General features: G+C 40.9%; 2 protein-coding genes across 4 annotated transcripts in view; both read right to left on the reverse strand.

Moving 5' to 3' along the window:
- LOC137934408 (uncharacterized) overlaps positions 1–10,124 on the reverse strand; it is a 30,739-nt gene extending 20,615 nt beyond the window's left edge. The window contains exons 1-22 of one of the 3 annotated variants that reach the window (XM_068778715.1): positions 9,851–10,124; positions 9,646–9,738; positions 9,123–9,298; positions 8,849–8,953; positions 8,635–8,752; positions 8,330–8,397; positions 8,171–8,240; positions 7,719–8,087; positions 7,538–7,617; positions 7,368–7,419; positions 7,009–7,162; positions 6,778–6,865; positions 6,212–6,314; positions 6,012–6,102; positions 5,822–5,919; positions 3,473–3,664; positions 3,134–3,385; positions 2,919–3,014; positions 2,717–2,811; positions 2,557–2,620; positions 2,340–2,430; positions 2,181–2,254 (exon numbers count right to left, since the gene is read on the reverse strand). In XM_068778715.1, the coding sequence (XP_068634816.1) occupies positions 2,181–2,254; positions 2,340–2,430; positions 2,557–2,620; positions 2,717–2,811; positions 2,919–3,014; positions 3,134–3,385; positions 3,473–3,664; positions 5,822–5,919; positions 6,012–6,102; positions 6,212–6,314; positions 6,778–6,865; positions 7,009–7,162; positions 7,368–7,419; positions 7,538–7,617; positions 7,719–8,087; positions 8,171–8,240; positions 8,330–8,397; positions 8,635–8,752; positions 8,849–8,953; positions 9,123–9,298; positions 9,646–9,738; positions 9,851–10,015 (2,694 nt within the window). In that variant the 5' untranslated portion in view covers positions 10,016–10,124. Of the gene's footprint in view, positions 1–2,180; positions 2,255–2,339; positions 2,431–2,556; positions 2,621–2,716; positions 2,812–2,918; positions 3,015–3,133; positions 3,386–3,472; positions 3,665–5,821; positions 5,920–6,011; positions 6,103–6,211; positions 6,315–6,777; positions 6,866–7,008; positions 7,163–7,367; positions 7,420–7,537; positions 7,618–7,718; positions 8,088–8,170; positions 8,241–8,326; positions 8,398–8,634; positions 8,753–8,848; positions 8,954–9,122; positions 9,299–9,645; positions 9,739–9,850 lie in introns of those variants that run through there. The other 2 variants (XM_068778714.1, XM_068778716.1) reach the window with 2 other exon arrangements.
- A 5,023-nt stretch (positions 10,125–15,147) lies between these two features.
- LOC137935403 (acetylajmalan esterase-like) lies at positions 15,148–16,577 on the reverse strand. Its single transcript, XM_068780058.1, has 4 exons — positions 16,304–16,577; positions 15,847–16,214; positions 15,464–15,740; positions 15,148–15,350 (listed from the first exon to the last, which is right to left on the reverse strand). The coding sequence occupies exons 1-4, from the start codon at positions 16,575–16,577 to the stop codon at positions 15,148–15,150; spliced, it is 1,122 nt and encodes a 373-aa protein (XP_068636159.1).
- Positions 16,578–16,808: the final 231 nt, after the last annotated feature.

Raw genomic sequence — 16,808 nt, forward strand, 5'->3', positions numbered from 1 at the left:
TGATCTAGGAATGTATCTCTAGTTATAGTTTAATAGAGAAATTATATTGCACCGCTAAGGAGGATTAACGGACTTTGCACACCAGTTGATAACAATTTTTGAGTCGCCTTCTATGCAAGGAGGGTCCACCAGACGTTGCTTGAATAGTTTCAGTCCATTAAACAATCCAGAGAGTTCAGCCATGGTTGAGTCAGAGAGTCCAATTGGCCCAACGAAAGTAAAAAGAAGATTTCCATTGTCATCATGGATAACTCCCCCACACCCAGCAGGGCCTGGATAGCCAAATGAGCTTCCGTCAAAATTTAATTTGAAGTGTCCCATCGGAGGAGGAGACCAAGTTTCCATAGGCAGGGAGCAGGAAGGACTCACTCAGTGGCTTAATCACTCTTGGCATGGGTTTTCCTTTCCCCTCGCTTGGGAAAACCATGTTTAAGCTTGTCAAGCTTTCATTCTTTGAAGTATATGGTACGGTACAAGCGAAACCAGCAGCAATTTCAACAAGTTTCTTCTTATTGGAGTGTGGTTGTGGATCAGATTCTCAACCACAGTATGCCTCAACTCGCCCTATTAAGTTATTTGATGGCATCCAATGCAGTATTCTCAGAAGTAGCTAGGCCCAGATCGCTGCCCCCTCTCGCCCTGAGAAAGCTCATCACCTAGTTGCTTGGGCTCCCCTCGAGATGGATTGCATCAAACTCAACTTCGATGGCTCTTCACTTGGAAACCCTGACCTCTTCGACTTTGGGGGAGTCTTCCAGAATGCCTTGAGGAGAAGCTAGCACCTTATGCTAGCCCCCTTGGCATTTCTTACTCAACCTCTGCCAAGCTATAGGCTCTTAGGCATGGTTTGTTAATCTTCCAAAGCAAATTTCAGGACAGCTTCATGTAGAAGGGAATTCTAGAAGTGTCATTGCTTGGTGCTCAGATGTCAAGGATCCTCCTTGGCGACATTGATCCTCCTTTTTTTGAAGTTCAGGATTTGCGTCTCATTGTATGTAAATAGACTCATGTCCATAGATCTGCAACTATATTGCTAATGCTCTTGTTAGGGAGCGACCCTCTCTTCAATCTCTCATCATGAGAACTCCCTCCCCCCCCCCCCCCCCCTTGATGATCTTTGCTTTCGGGCTTTTAATACAAATTTTCTTCTTCCTAAAAAAAAAAAAAAAAAAAAAGCACCTTTCTTCTCCTATATTTCGCTTATTGATTCCAACTTTACAGCCCTAAATGCAAAGGGACATTCATGCAAAATCACTCATAGACAGTTGACGTATTAGCATAAATAACTCACCATTAGATATACTGCTAATATAACAGTACATCTGAAATTTTTTTAGAGGCCTCAATTTTTGGCTTTTCTGGAGGAATTGATACATCTAACAAAATTTTAAGAAATCAAATAATACTTGTAGCGTAAACCGGTTACCATACATACCAAAATATTATAATACCTCAAGCAAAACATCACATTAAGGGATGCTAGATGTGACCACTGACACATTGGCTCAATCCACTTTATTTGGTAAACCAAAACAAGAATCAACAGAATCAATAGTGGAGGTGGCTGACCAAGAGGCATGACTTTCTCAGCTAATCAGTTTCCTTTATACTTTTTGTGTATTGTTTAGAGGAATAATATCCTGCATAGATTAAAGATGGAAAAAATCCTGACGCTGTTAGCTGGGAAAATGCCTCCTTATGTTGGCTAGTCATTTTAAGATGGACTTATATCCGACTTGAACACAGTATCCAAGCACAGCATTTATTCTATTGGCCCAGTTTTTGCCCCATTAAGGTTTATTCCCATTTATATTGCCCATACGTCAGGCCCAACTATTATTTTCTTACACCTGAACATGAGAAGGAGTGTTAGTGAGAACAATCCAGTATAGGTTAAAGATTGAAAATTCCTGTGGTAGGGAAAAGATCTCATAACTTCAACTAGTCATTTTGGGATGGACTTGAATCAGATTTAAACATATTAGTCATTTAGCTCTTGTCTACAATTATTCAGTCACTCCTTGGACCCCTGCACCTTGTACATTATTCCTTTCTCTTTTGATATGAACACCTTTAGCAATTCAAAATAATAATCAGAAATACATTAACAGATGGCGGAGGAAAAAGATACTATTTGAAGGATTTAAAGAAGAACATAATCATTTACATGTATAGTTTACCTTATCACCATCTCTAGTCAACCGTAAAGCACAGTCAATTAAAAGAGATATTGAGCCAGAGTCATTACATGTGCCTACACAACAAAATATCAAGATTCAATGTTTTACCAAAAAATAATTAACTAAATAAGAAAGTATATGCTAGGTGACAAATTCTACCAGTTGAACATCTCTTCAAGTGCAAATCAGAGGCTTTGTGACGGAGAGAATCACATATATTAGCTAAAGCCCAGGAAGCTGGTATCCGCACCTGTAATGATGGTCAACAGAATTTCAATTGTCTCCAACTTGATGTTGCATGTTCTTATTGTCTTTCCCACCATAATTAGTGTGAGTAACTAACTAATAGAATAAAAATGGAGAATATAACTCATACCGAGACTAAGGTATCATGAGTATTAATTTCAACAGCATGGATAAACTCGTCCAGGATCACTGCACTACAATATCAAGTTTTTTAGTTGATATTTACAGCATGCAAAAATAGAATAAGCAATGTGAAAAATATGAAGAAAAAAAACACATTAAATATTCACCTTTCAAAAATTTTGGGAAAACATGAGATCACACCAATTGCTCGGCAAGCAGCTGACCTAACTGATGCAACCACATCTTTTGTTGCTGAATTGACCTGAAGGAGTTTTAAAACACAAATGTAGAAATACTCAAATCAGATTCCATCTTGCTTGCAAAGAGAAGAAGAGACACTAGGAGCCAAAAATATCTGTCTTAACTTACTGTTGAAGCTATGACAAACTTCTGTTTCTCTGTTGCAAGTGAAAAGTAAACCGAAGAAGTCATACCTGCAAAACAAGTTATTGATGCAGCCCTAACCTGCCAGCAAAAAATGAGATACCTATGAATTTCAGTTTCCTCTAGAGTGGTAGACTTAAATATGAAGCAAAAAGCAAAAAAGACCGAATACTGCTTGAAAGTTCAGTAACAAAACAAACCATTGGAGCGCTATGAGATAGACAAAATGGCAGATGGTTCTCAATAACCTCTGACCACTGCTTGACTCCAGAGGAAATTGCAAAAGAATCACGTTTTAAAGTTTCTGAGACATTCAGTCCATAGTAAGGAGCTGAAGAAACGAATGCCATTCTACTGCAATCCAACAAAAAAGGCGTTTCTAGCAGTTCATCCCCAGCTGTGTAGTCCGTTCCATTGAACCCAGATACTGCTCGGAGGCATTCATTTAAAACCTGAAATGTGAAAGAACACTATCAATTTTTATTCAGGTTTTCTTTCTTGCAACGCTTTAACTTCCTCGTATCAAATACAATGTTAACCTTAATGGCAGCCATTAAGCATCTCTCTGGAGTGAAACCCAAAGTAGTTCCAGCATCTCCCTTCAATGTCTGTTCCAGAATATTATGACGAAGGCCATTATCACCACCCAGCATCCCTGAAACAGTACAAGAAATTTGTTCCCAGCATCTTGTCAACACATTTGGGTAGTTGTGACATGCCGACCTAAGAGCCTGCAAATGGTGCCAAATGGAGAATTAGCGACACGCTTCAGTTTAAAAAAGAAGAAATCTCTTTTCTTGCACACCAACTTTAACATGTCCAACAGAGGGTGATCGAAATAATAAGCAATCTAATATTTGAAATAAAAGTGATGTTAATTTTTATTGGAAGTCCATACAATAGTTTTGCATAAAATAAGGAACGACTTGAAAAATGTAATTACTAAAGTGATGCAGCCATACTCAGGATCATTTCCAAATTTTGTCTTGGTTATTATAGGATATTGTATTATAAAGTGTATTTCTGAGGAATTTGCATGCATAATAGTGTCCTTTTCGGGCTACATACTTTTCACGGTTAAGGGTTTGACATAGGAAAGCTATTTTGACAAGGTGAGCTGGCCTTCCCTAAACCTTACTCTCCCCAAGATCCCCATGCTAAAGTCGCCCACATCAACTTCATTTTCTTTTCTCATCAACAGCTTGGGACATGGATACTTCAAGAGGTTTAGAGGTCTCAGGAAAGGGAACCCTTTCTCCTTTTTACCACCAGGGGGCAGCCATTTTCTTGTATTCTATACTGCCCAACAAAATGGCGACCTGAAAGCTAACCTGAACCCACACTACCTACCCCCAACAACCCCCCAACCCACCTATAGTTTGCAGATGACACAATTTGTTTTTCTTACAACTATCTTAATCAAGTAATCAACAATAAGGTCCTCTCTCTCAGTGAGTTGATTTTTGGCCATTTTATAAATAAGAAATGGTTACATTAAAAAATGGAGAGAAAAACAAAAGGAAAAAAATAAAAGGAACTATAATATTAATAAAAATTAAATAAAAATCCAATGATACAAAAAATATGCCAAATATGCCCAAGTAGAACAAGGTCACCAAACAACAAGGTGTTGGAGATGAACCCCATTACATGCAAGGGAATCAACCAAACAATTGACTTCGCTATACTAGGGGTGGCATCAGTTCGGGTTTTACTGGGAATCTGACCCAATCTGACCCCAAAAAAAGGGTTCAGGATTCTGGTTTCACCCCGCAGGTCGGGGACAGGGTGGGAAAAAAAAACCTGCTGGGTTTTGGGTTAGGGACATGTTTCTCCAAACCTGACCCAAACCCAACCCATGGATGAAAGAGGGATATAAAACGGGGTTGGGACAGGCTAGGGTTTGGTCAGGTTTACGGGGACAGGGATCGGGTCAGGGTCGTGTTTGACAATTCTTTTTTTTTTTTTTCAGGTTTTTTTGGATTTGGGTTTCAAAGGCTGGGATCAGGATCAGGGTCGGGGTCAGGGTCAGGGTCTGGTTTCCCCGGGTTTGCCAATTCAGGTTTTTTTCAGGTTTTTTTGGATTTGGGTTTCAGGGGCTGGGATCGGGGTCGGGGTCGGATTCGGGTTTTGGGAAACCCAACCCCGACCGAACCCGTGCCCACCCCACCCTATGCAAACGCTCCCAAGAAACATCAATATGCAAGACAATATGCATACCATCAAAGAATCTATGCAGCCTCCACAAAGGTAATGACTATGGAAAGACCCAACTTATAACCTCTAGCATACAAGAGAAATAATCACAAAAAAAAGCCTCAATCCAGGAAGAAGAGCACATAAAGCATGATGTTCCCTGTGTAATCTGTAATGACCTCTTCCCCATTCTATAAAAGTCAGGTTACCCCTTGAACTACCATCAAAGTTAAGTTTAAAGATTCCCTCATCTAAAGGAACCCAATCATGTACCTCCTGTATATCGAAATTCAGAAACAGCCACGCCATTGCACCTTTCTCACAAATGATGGAACTAGGAAGATGATGAAAAACTAGAAGTTTACTAGCCCAAAGAAAGATGCAATGAAAGATACAATCAACAATTCTCCTACCTAAGTAGATGATCCCTCAAAAGAAGCACAAGCCTCTCTTCAAAATTGCCCAAGCAACAGCAATAGACAAATGCCAAATTTTACCCAGTTTGGCGGAACATTCAAAGAAATATCTTATTTCACACACTTAAGAAAGTGGGGAATCTCATATATGCCAATATGTCCATTAACTTACACAAAATCAGATTCTTGAGGAGATTGTCAGAGAAATACAACGTTATTTAGCTATTTTAAGAAAGAACCAAAGCCAATTGCTTCAACAATACTAATAAAGCTTACCTGGAGAGCCTCAAAACTTATACATGGATTCACCTCTTGTTGAGAATATTGAAACAAAATAGAAAGTAGATTAGGTTCCACTTGAGCTCCAACTACACCTAGAAAACAGAAACCAAGTTTCTGATAAATAACATTTCTCAAAAATTCAATCAAAATGGCACAACTAAATTAATTATTGTGTGAGGATAACCTGTTGATAATGCTCCTTGAAGAATTTCTGCAACATGCACTTCAGGAGGTGAGGTTGAGAGTGCTGCACCTATACAGCTAAAAGAACTGGCCTGTGAAGAAAAAATTTCAGCTAAAATTTTCGCATTATCACCCCAAAGTAGTAAGAGAGGGAAAGTAGCTGAAGAAATCAATTATCGATACATGATCTAAAGTGCTAACCAGAAGACTAATCTGATCAGTTTTTAGAGACAAGTCTTCCAAAATCCTGTTCAGCACAGCTGACAGAACATTCGGCAACAGTTCTCCAGGCATTCGAGAATATCTGCTCCATGAGAACCAAACGAAACCAAACATTAACAAATCTGAAATAGAAAAGCAAAAAAAAAGAGCTTATGTCCTGACATTATTTCACCACTTAATTGTAACACATACAGCTAGTATAAACCGCAGGTCCCAAGACCAGTAAGGGAAGAACATGAATCCAAAATCAAGAAACAGAAGCAGGAAAGTAGCAAATTGAACAGAATCAATTTACTAGGGAAAAAAAGAAGCAGAATCAAAGAGAAAGAGCACTCGCTAGTTTGGACAATTCTCGGTCATTTGCTAACATTATAGGCAGCCAAGAGTTGGCCAAATGAAATGATACACAACCAGTTGTATTATTAGTACACGTCTTATCATACAAGAGTCAAGAATTAAACCAAGCAAGAACATGATGACCTAAGTAGCTTTGGAAATTGAAAAAAAAAGTTTAAGCAAAGCGGAAACCATGTTCAAGGGCATACGGAGTAGCATTTATCAGAAGAATGAGAACTTTGAACAAAGATGCCAGCAGTCCACTATTAGTTTCAGACTGGATCAAGTATAATAGACCTGGAAAATAGATAAAGAGAAAAATAAACATTAGCACACATAAGAGGACAACTAAAAGAAAAATAAATGGAAAGGTCCAATGAAATGCAGAGCAGTTGAACCTGCAATAAAGTAAAGATAACTTTAAACTAATTGTGATATACCTGCATGAAGTTGCACAAGTACTTGACCAAGTGAGCTGGAAAGTGTAGTAAATGACCCACATTTTGTTGGCTCCTTGTATTCTGCTACTTGAAGATAAACTGATGCAGAACCATCTAACATGGCAGCTAATGCAGAAGCAGAAGCAGATCGTGTCTGTAAGCAGGAATTGTTAGCAATATGCAATAAAGTTACTGAAGATTATAAAATAACAAGAGAAAGTGAGAAGACATTAAGAAACTAACTAAAACTAAAGGAACCAAAATGTACTCCAAGGTACAGGTAAGCATGTAACAAAAAAAAGGAAAAGAAAAGAAAAAGATGGAAATCACTGGACACCAAAGGTTAGAATTGCCACAACCTTCAATGTAGGATCAAAAAGAAGACATGTCATTAGAGTTGCCTGATACCTCCTGTAACATATGCAAGAAGCAGATATTGAGTGACATTGAGTGACAACAGCTAGAAGATTAAAAATCAATCAAAAAATTGCTTCAGAATGTAGGAGAGCATGGATGGAAACACACTCACCTTGGTTGAAGCACATCACTTGTGGGCAAAAGCAACGTCCAATGTGCAGTTAGTGACTTGGGATCAGCTTGACAAAGATCCTTCAATTCAAGTAATAGAATATAATTATATGTGAGAACAGACAAAAAGAGTAAGTAGCACTTACAGCACATCTAATGTGAAATATGTGAAATAATCTTACCTGTATGCATGTAATAGCAGCTATCCTAGCCTTTGAGCACCGAAAACGGTCTGCAACTTTCTGTGGCCCATCATTATCACTATGCTCAGAATCCGATGAGGTAAAACCAAGGGAAGTAGGCCCATTATCTGGAAACCTCCAATCATCAGATGCTCTTGAATGAGGCACTTTCATCTCATCTCTTTTGCGCAAGTGAGGTGGTCTATAAGCTCCCCCGCGCTCACTTTTTCTAGGTTCCTCTGATCTTGTATTCAAGCTTTGAGAACTAATCTTTTTCTTTTGAGAATTGGCACTTGGCCAAGTAGATACAGACTTATTTGTGAGGCCATACATAAAGAATTTTTGCAACGATGCCACAAGCCCTGCAATCTTGACAAGTATATACATTATAATTTTACTAAATGCCAAATAATCAGCTAAAACTAACTGAATTGCAATTAATATATACTTACATGATCTGCGAGTGGACCTTTTGGATCTGAAAGAACTAAATGCAGGCAATTCAGAAGAGAGCTATAAAACCTGCCAACAGAAGAATAATACTTCAACTTTTGCTTCACATTTATCTTTTTGACAACTGACATGAATCCAATGCACATATAAAGAACGACCTGGACATGATATAATCTTCTTCAAGCAGGTTCTTTGATGCCAAAACATCCATCACTTTCCTTATTACCTAGGACAACACGTTCAAATCCATGAAATTAAAGAAAATATACACCCAATCCTTGTTGCACAAATGCAGGTATCAAAATTAGAACATAACAAGGTTGAAAAGTGTTAGAGCATGCAGAATCTTTACTACAGGATTTATTTAGTTTAGTCAAGTTTACCTGATATTTAAATTCTCTAACTTATTCATGTTGAGGAAAAGTGGCAAATATAAAACCCCAGTATCTAAAAATATGCATACCTCAAGAGTCGCTTGCCACACATCCAGTGCCACAGAAGATCCACTTCTTGAAAATATGTCTCCTATTATGACAAAAGCAACAGTCTGGATCTCCCATAAACTGTGATACTGGGGTGTTCTGGCGCCAGGACAACAGGCAAAGTCCAATAAAAATAGAATTAGTAGATAAAAAAAATATACAGCTAAATAAGTAGATCATATATCAGTGGCATACCGTTGGTTGCCACTTGAATACAATGGGAATGGTTCCATATGTAAGTAAGAAACGGTTTGTAGAAGAAGCTTCACTAACTTTGAGCTCTCTAACAAAGGACAATTCCTGCCACATCACCATCAGGAAAGTGGTCTATTACCATACTAGAAAAAAGGTTAAGAATTCTTTCTCAAAAAAAAAATGAAGAATTGCGCGACTCTTTTCTTTTCTTTAGTCATGGGGAATAGCATTCAGCTGAAAAAAGGTCATCAATAAAATAAAGTAAAAAGTTGACCTCAAAACTTGTAAGTAGTCTGTCATTGCTTTGATCATAGTGGCATCACTTGAACTGATTCTCTTTGTATCACCATAAAGAAACAACTGAATCATCTTTTCAAGAAATTCCAACATTAAAGCCCATGAAGAGGAATTTTTAATCTCAAGGCACACTCGGCAGCTGATGTGATGAATCTATAAGCATAAAGAAAGATAACAATTAACAAGAGAACCACCTGAATTTCACAACTGCTCAATTATGCAAAAAATAAATGTAACTTCAAATACCACGAACCCTTCCTAAGCCAAATAATAATATTTCTTAATCCTGTGTACAGGATTCAACAAGTTCTTCTCAGCTCAAGCTAGAGAAGGTTCCAGTAAAAGAGTAGAAAGCACCCTACATTTAAGTTACTTCCCTAGAAACGTAAACACATCAAAAGAACTTCCACAGTATGTTAGAAATGTTTAAAACAGTACACGGCAACCCTTGAACACCAGGAACAGCTTCACTGACAAATGGACTGAAAGCATAAAATTACCAAGTGACAAGTCTGTATACAAGTATCTAAAACTTGGTCAGATTTAGGAATCGCCGCCACCAATTCCACAAGAATCAACGAATCAGATGTGACCTGAAATCAGATTATAAGAATTTGGGAATTGAGAGGAGAACAATCAAACTCAAATGAAGACAATCAGGAAGTGAAAATGTATGGCGAGACGATGTAAAAGCATCTAACTAACCTCGTGTGAAGGAAGTTCAGGCGCTGCTTCAAGCAAGATCTCCGTCTGAGAGAAGATGAGATTGCGAAGGAGATCCGGCAATGGCGTGCGAGGAGGAGTTAGGGTTTCATCTCTTAAGGAAAGAAAAGCCGTCCGCCATGATCGTAAAGAAGACGAGGACGCCATTGAGAGAAAGTGAAGGATATTAACGAAGAGTTGAACATGGAGCCATGATTCTGCACAAACACACGGAACCGAACGGAGGCAAAGGAGGTTGCTGGAGTGCCGCACCCGGTGTCAATAGAAGGCTAGTTTACGATCAACTCCCTGCAAAGGATAATATTTACAGTCACTTTGTAACTGTGTTGTTGTCGTTAAATCGATCGATATCAATATTATTAGGCACCTCCTCTCCGAAATCAACAAAATTATACTTTTAATCGGTACATTATGCGGTTTGCAAAACCTTGTAACTCGGCTAAAAAAAACCTCTTAGTTTTTACTTGAAATAAGACTCGTTTAAGTATAATAAACTAAACTCAAAAATTTTCAAACTCAATTTGGTAGTTTGTGAGCCGACTTATTAGTATATATTTTCAGAATGAGGAAGGTCCACACTGTGGCCATAATCTTCAAAATGTGATAATTGAAGATTTACAGCGGCAAGTTGCAGAGTTGACTCGGCATCTGGCAGCATAGGATTTCGGTGATCGTGATATGGGAAGTCACGATTCCTATACCAGCTTCTAAAATCCATATCGCAATCATGCTCAATTTGGGGAGCACCGCGGTCAGGGAGATCAACCTATAGACCTTGGTTTCAAAGTGATGTTACACGAGTTTTCTGGTACGTTACAGTCCGAGGGATTCATCGACTGGTTGCAGGAGATAGAGCATATCTTTGAGTATAAGTCCAGATAATGTCAAGGTGAAATTGGTTGCCATCAACTATGTGGTGGGAGCAGTTGAGGCGATCACGAGACCAGCAGGGCAAGGCCAAAATCACTGATTGGGAGAAGATGAAGAAGAAGATGAAGGGTCAATTCCTTCATTTTGGCTACATTCAAACCTTGTTTCAGCGACTTCATTTGTTGCGGCAAGGCTCGAGATCAGTGGATGATTACACGGAGGAGTTCTATCAGTTGATCGCCCGGAATGACTTATCTGAGACAGAAGAGCAGATGGTGGCACGATATTTGGGGGGGTTACGACAGCCCCTACAGGATATCCTCAGTCTTCACTCGTTGTGGACCGTTTTGGAAGCATACCAGCGTGCATTGACTGTGGAAAAACAGCAGAACAGAAGGGCAATGGACATAAGAGATCATAGTAGCCGACCAGTTCGCCCTCAGGAATCTCGTCCTGCCCAGCAACCTCCCCAAGGTCTTTCTAACTCAAATATTCAATGTTTTCGTTGTGGTTAGTCGGGACATAAAGCTACTGAGTGTAGGAAACATCCTAGTCAGAAGGGCGAAAATCTTCTGATTGAGGAAGACGTGGTAGATGAGCCTGAGGAACTTGGTGAACCTGTGTATGATGATGCTGAGGATAGAGAGGTATTGTACGATAATGGCCATAAGACTCTAGTTGTTTGTAAGAGTCTGTTGACTCCCAAGGGGGATTCAGGGGATGATTGGTTGTGAACCAATGTTTTTCACATGACTTGCACAGTCGCAGATAAAGTCTACAAGATGATCATTGACAGTGGTAGTTGTGAGAATGTAGTTTCTGAAGAGGTTGTCCAAAAATTGTAGTTGTAGACAAATCTTCATCCCAAACCGTACAAATTGACATGGCTGACTAAAGGCAGTGAGGTAGCAGTAAATAGACGATGTCTCGTTTATTTTTCCATTGGCATAAAATATTTTGATAATGCTTGGTGCGATGTGGTATATATGGATGTTTGTCATGTATTGTTAGGCCGCCCTTGGCAGTATGATCATAGCGTTATTTATAACAGGCAGAAGAATACCTATTCCCTTAGCATCAAAGGGAAGAAGATTGTGTTAGCCCCTCACCGGGAAGGCCCCACTCCTACCCCGATTGACGGCCCTCCTAATCTGCTTTCCATGTCCAGGTTTCTCGTAGAGATAGAGCAGGAAGATTTAGTCTATGCTCTACTTCCTTATGGGAAGAGTATCACAGATGTGACTCCTGATTTACCAACAGAGGTGCATCAGCTCCTAGCGGAGTTTTCTGACCTGATGCCAGAGGACCTTCCTCCTGGACTACCACCTATGAGGGATATTCAGCATCAGATTGACCTTGTTTCGGGGTCCAGTTTGCCAAATCGGCCGGCGTATCGCCTCAGCCCCAAGGAGTCCAAAGAGTTGCAGCGACAGGTGATAGAGTTGTTGGATAGGGGTTACATCCGTGAGAGTATGAGCCCATGTGCAATTCCTGCCCTATTAGTGCCGAAGAAAGATGGTTCGTGGCGTATGTGTGTTGATAGCTGAGCAATCAACAGGATTACAGTGAAGTACAGATTTCCCATTCCTTGTCTGGATGATATGTTAGACCAGTTGTCCGGTTCTAAGGTCTTCTCCAAAATTGAACTTAAGAGCGGATACCACCAGATCAGAATAAAGCCTGGAGATGAGTGGAAGACATCGTTTAAGACGCAACATGGGTTGTATGAGTGGATGGTCATGCCGTTTGGGCTGTCCAATGCACCCAACACCTTTATGAGGTTTATGCATCATATTCTACGACCATTTATGGGGAAATTCATTGTCGTGTACTTTGACGATATCCTCATTTATAGTCCGATGTGGGCATCCCATTTTGATCACCTCCATGCTGTTTTTGCGATGTTGCGGACGGAGCGCCTATTCGTGGCTCGACTGAAGTGTTCTTTCTTCACTACCTCTGTAACTTTTCTTGGGTTTGTTGTGTCTACTGATGGTGTTCATGCAGATTAGTCGAAGATAGATGCGGTCTTGGAGTGGCCCACACCAAATACCTTGCACGATGTCTGCAGTTTTCATGGCTTGGCATCCTTCTACCGTCGGTTCATTCGACACTTCAGCACTCTGATTGCTCCTCTCACAGAGTGCCTCAAAGAATGTGAGTTCCGGTGGTCCGAGGAGGCGGAGGCCAGTTTTCAATTGGTCAAGCAACAGATGACAGAGGCCCCCGTTTTGGCACTTCTTGATTTTGAGAAGGTGTTTGAGGTGAACTGTGATGCATCCGGGGTTGGCATTGGTGGTGTTTTGAGTCAGGAGGGGTGGCCCATAACTTTTTTCAGTGAGAAGCTATCCAGTTCCAAGAAGAATTATTCCACATATGATCTGGAGTTTTATGCCATAGTTCAGTCCCTAAAGCATTGGCGTCACTACCTCGTCCAGAAGGAGTTCATTCTATTCACTGATCATGAGGCCTTTAAGTACATCAATGGCCAACACAAACTGAGTCGACGACATGCCAAGTGGGTGGTGTACTTACAGGAGTTCACATTTACACTGAGACACCAAGCAGGGAATTTGAATCGTGTCGCAGATGCCTTGAGCCGTCGTACATTACTCCTCACCACCATGAGCGTCAGACTTGCAGGATTTGAGGTTTTTTCTGCTATGTATGCTGCAGATCCTTCATTCGGGAGGATACTTCGCGAGGTATCTGATGGTCAATGCTATGATTTTCTTTTGCATCATGGTTATTTGTTTCGTGGATTACAGTTGTGCATTCCAGAGTGTTCACTACGACCGTTGATTATTAGTGAACTTCATAACGAGGGTCACTTGGGGCGAGATAAGACATTGGCTTTGATATATTATCGCTATTACTGGCCCAAACTGCCCAGTGACGTGGCTCATTATGTGGAGCGTTGTTACGTGGGAGCGGTCCAAGGGAGTTCTCACTAATGTGGGCATGTACACCCCGTTACCAGTACCTGAAGCCCCATGGATTGATGTCAGTATGGACTTCGTGTTGGGCTTACCCAGAGGACCTTGGATTCTATTTTTGTTGTGGTTGATAGGTTTTCCAAAATGACCCATTTTGTTGCTTGCCGAAAAACTATGGATGTCGCCAGGATCGCCCATCTTTACTTCTGGGAGATTGTGCGTTTACATGGAGTTCCTCGCTCCATTACTTATGATCGTGACACCAAGTTTTTGAGTCATTTCTGGAGGAGTTTATGGGAGAAACTGGGGACGAAGTTGAACTTTAGCAGCGCCTACCACCCCCAGACAGATGGTCAAACTGAGATGGTGAACCAGAGTTTGGGTAACCTTTTGAGAAGTTTGGTAGGAACTAAACCAAAGCAGTGGGATTTGGCATTACCTCAAGCCGAATTTGCCTATAACAGGTCGAAACACAAAACCACCGATATGAGCCCATTTGAGGTTGTCTATGGTCAGAATCCCTCCGGGGTGCTTGACTTGGCCCCTATTCCACGTGTGGGTTGTCTGAGTCACCAGGCAGATGAGATGGCAGCATCTCTTCGAGATGTCCATGAGCAGGTGAAGAAAGCCATTCAGGAGAGTAATGCCAAGTACAAGGTTCAGACAGACAGTCGCCGTCGTCAGGTACTTTTTGACGTTGGTGATTTTGTTTGGGCAGTTTTAACTCGTGATCGTTTTACTATTGGAGAGTATACTAAGTTTAAGGTGCGGAGATTGGCCCATGTGAGGTCCTGCAGAAGATCAATGATAATGCCTATAAACTGCGCCTCCCCAGTCATTTGCAGACTTTTGATTCTTTAATGTCAAACACTTGAGTCCTTATTTTCTGGATTCCGATGCTGCTACTGTGAATTCGAGGACGAGTTCTTTCGAATTCGAGGCAACTGATGCAGGAGAAGCGTGAGGCGGGTAAATAATCAGATCCGTCTTTCTGAACCCGATTTGGGTTTGTTTGCTTTGAGCTATAGCCCGGGTTTGTCGGGAGCTTTGCATTTTGGATGTTAAAACTCGTTCTGTGTACAGGGGAGACATTATTGATTGTGTATGAAATTGAATAGAAACAGGAGACTTTCTCTCTGTTTAGAGCGACCTATTGCCATTTTTTCCTGCAGATTACCTGTGGAATTGCAGGCAGGATAATCACTATCAAATGTGTCCGACGTCACATATGCAGTTGACCCTTCAAATTGGGTATTTGTGCAAATAAGTTAAAAAGTTGTTATTATCATGGCCACATTGCGTTTAGAAGCAAGTTGGGAACACAAATTGACGTTCAAATTAAAATCACTATACAATCTACATTCAGATTCATCCAACTGAATAAACCTCAAAGGAACAAAAACCTAGTGAAGAGAAGATCTCTCAGATTAAACTTAGTTTCAAACTAATTGATTTGAGGAGACTTGAGTTTATCTATCCCTTCAAATTTCCCACGAAGAGGAAGGCAACCATATCTCTGTAACCCTCTTCTGTCATATGAATTCCATCCCAAGAGAGGTGTTTTGAAGGATTAGAACATGCAGAAGTTCCTGGTGATCCACACATTCTTGTTGCATTGAAATTGTAATCGCCGCCTGCTCCACAGCAAGCTTTCAGCAAAGAACTCTCATCAAATCCTGCTTCAAAGAAGCAACATCAAAGAATAAGCCAGCAGTTTGGAGGAAAGAAAAAACCCAGAATGATTCTTGTTCAATCCAATATGGAGAAAAGAATGCAACCGATTGTTTACCTAGATAGGTAGAGGCGTTATCAAGAATCTCCAAGGCAGCATTGTAGTAATCGGCGTAGAGAATGTTAACATTAGGAAACTCTTCTCTCAAGCTTTGCAACGAGCGTTGCAGCAGGTCGTTATGGAGCTGCGCAAACTCATTGAAGTGTTTGAGGCACCTTCTCTCGTCGTAATCAGATGAATTAGTGCTGCCGAAGGAGGTGAGGTAGCTTGGCATACATCCGATCGGGAAGTTACCGGGCACAAATAAGTGACGAGCTCCGTGCTGGATAACGTTCTGAATCATCAAAGAACAAGTACAGGTGGTTTAGCTAAAACTAACAAGCCTGTTGATGCAAAAAGGTAACAGCAAAGTGCAAGTTATCGAGGAATGAAAAACTCACTCGAGCTGCCTCCATTATAGATTGGACTACTTGATGTACAAGAGTAGCTGCCACCTCTTCTATCGTCTTGCCTTGGAAGAATGCGTAGTTATAATCGTTTCCTCCAATTTCTCCCACCAAGAAAAGAGCTCGACTGAGTTTTTCTGTGCATTGCGTCGCCCCCGAACAAAGAGATTTATTGAGGTGCTTCTCGAACCAGTTGAGCTGAACACTCAGAGAACTGTTGGTGAAAGGCATGAGGATGCCGGTCTTCTCTAAGTAGGAAGGGTCGAGGGCAGTTGCTCCGGCGACGGCGAAATTCACACCATTAATGAAGGAGGCGTTCTGATCAAGGTATGGATTAATGTAGGGGAGACCAAACCGCTCGGCTGAAAGAACACAACACGTGCACATAAGTATTTCGACTTGGGTTAATCCAAACTGTGAATGAAAGAAGAAGTAATTGAAGAGAGCTAACCAAGAAAGTCGATGATGAGGCGGCCATCGGAGCAGCGACCCGTTGGCTTTCCGAAATAGGTCTCTCCATATGGGAACTGATTGATGGCTCCGAAAGGGCCGAGCCCTTCGCGTATGAGATTGCCCGTATCGGCAATGGAGTCCCCGAAGCTGTAGATTGCATCGTAAACTCTGTAGGGAACAAAGGGACCAGTACGGGAAGCAGAAGTAAAGGAAGGGGAAAGGATCCCAAGCGCGAAGAAGATGATGACGGTTGCTGCAGATTGAGAAGCCATTGCACTGAGGAAGAAGGAATGAGATGTAGACAAGCTTGCTGGACTGGACCTTTTATATAACCTGTAAGTTTTAGTGTTTTAGTCTGATTAGAAGACGAATCTCAATTTCGAGTGACGACATGAGCTCAAAAGTAGGTTTCTTACTTACCTAATTTAATGATTCATAAAGGAATTCGGATCCTCTGCAACTGCAAGCATTCTTACCCAACGATTTTCTTTACGTGTTCCGCG

This window comes from Aristolochia californica, unplaced genomic scaffold (assembly GCF_029961685.1).
Source record: "Aristolochia californica isolate CCGP_79_NKW_82.1479 unplaced genomic scaffold, dmAriCali1.0.hap1 SCAF_6, whole genome shotgun sequence".
In the NCBI taxonomy this organism is placed as follows: domain Eukaryota; kingdom Viridiplantae; phylum Streptophyta; class Magnoliopsida; order Piperales; family Aristolochiaceae; genus Aristolochia; species Aristolochia californica.

Bases quoted from the DNA above. Each gene is read 5' to 3' on its own strand.
- LOC137935403 (XM_068780058.1), bottom strand. From the start codon at position 16,577: ATGGCTTCTCAATCTGCAGCAACCGTCATCATCTTCTTCGCGCTTGGG. The intron at 15,741-15,846 runs GTGAGTTTTTCA...TTGATGATTCAG, and splicing joins CTATAATGGAGGCAGCTCGA to AACGTTATCCAGCACGGAGC. The intron at 15,351-15,463 runs GTAAACAATCGG...TCTTTGAAGCAG, and splicing joins TAACGCCTCTACCTATCTAG to GATTTGATGAGAGTTCTTTG.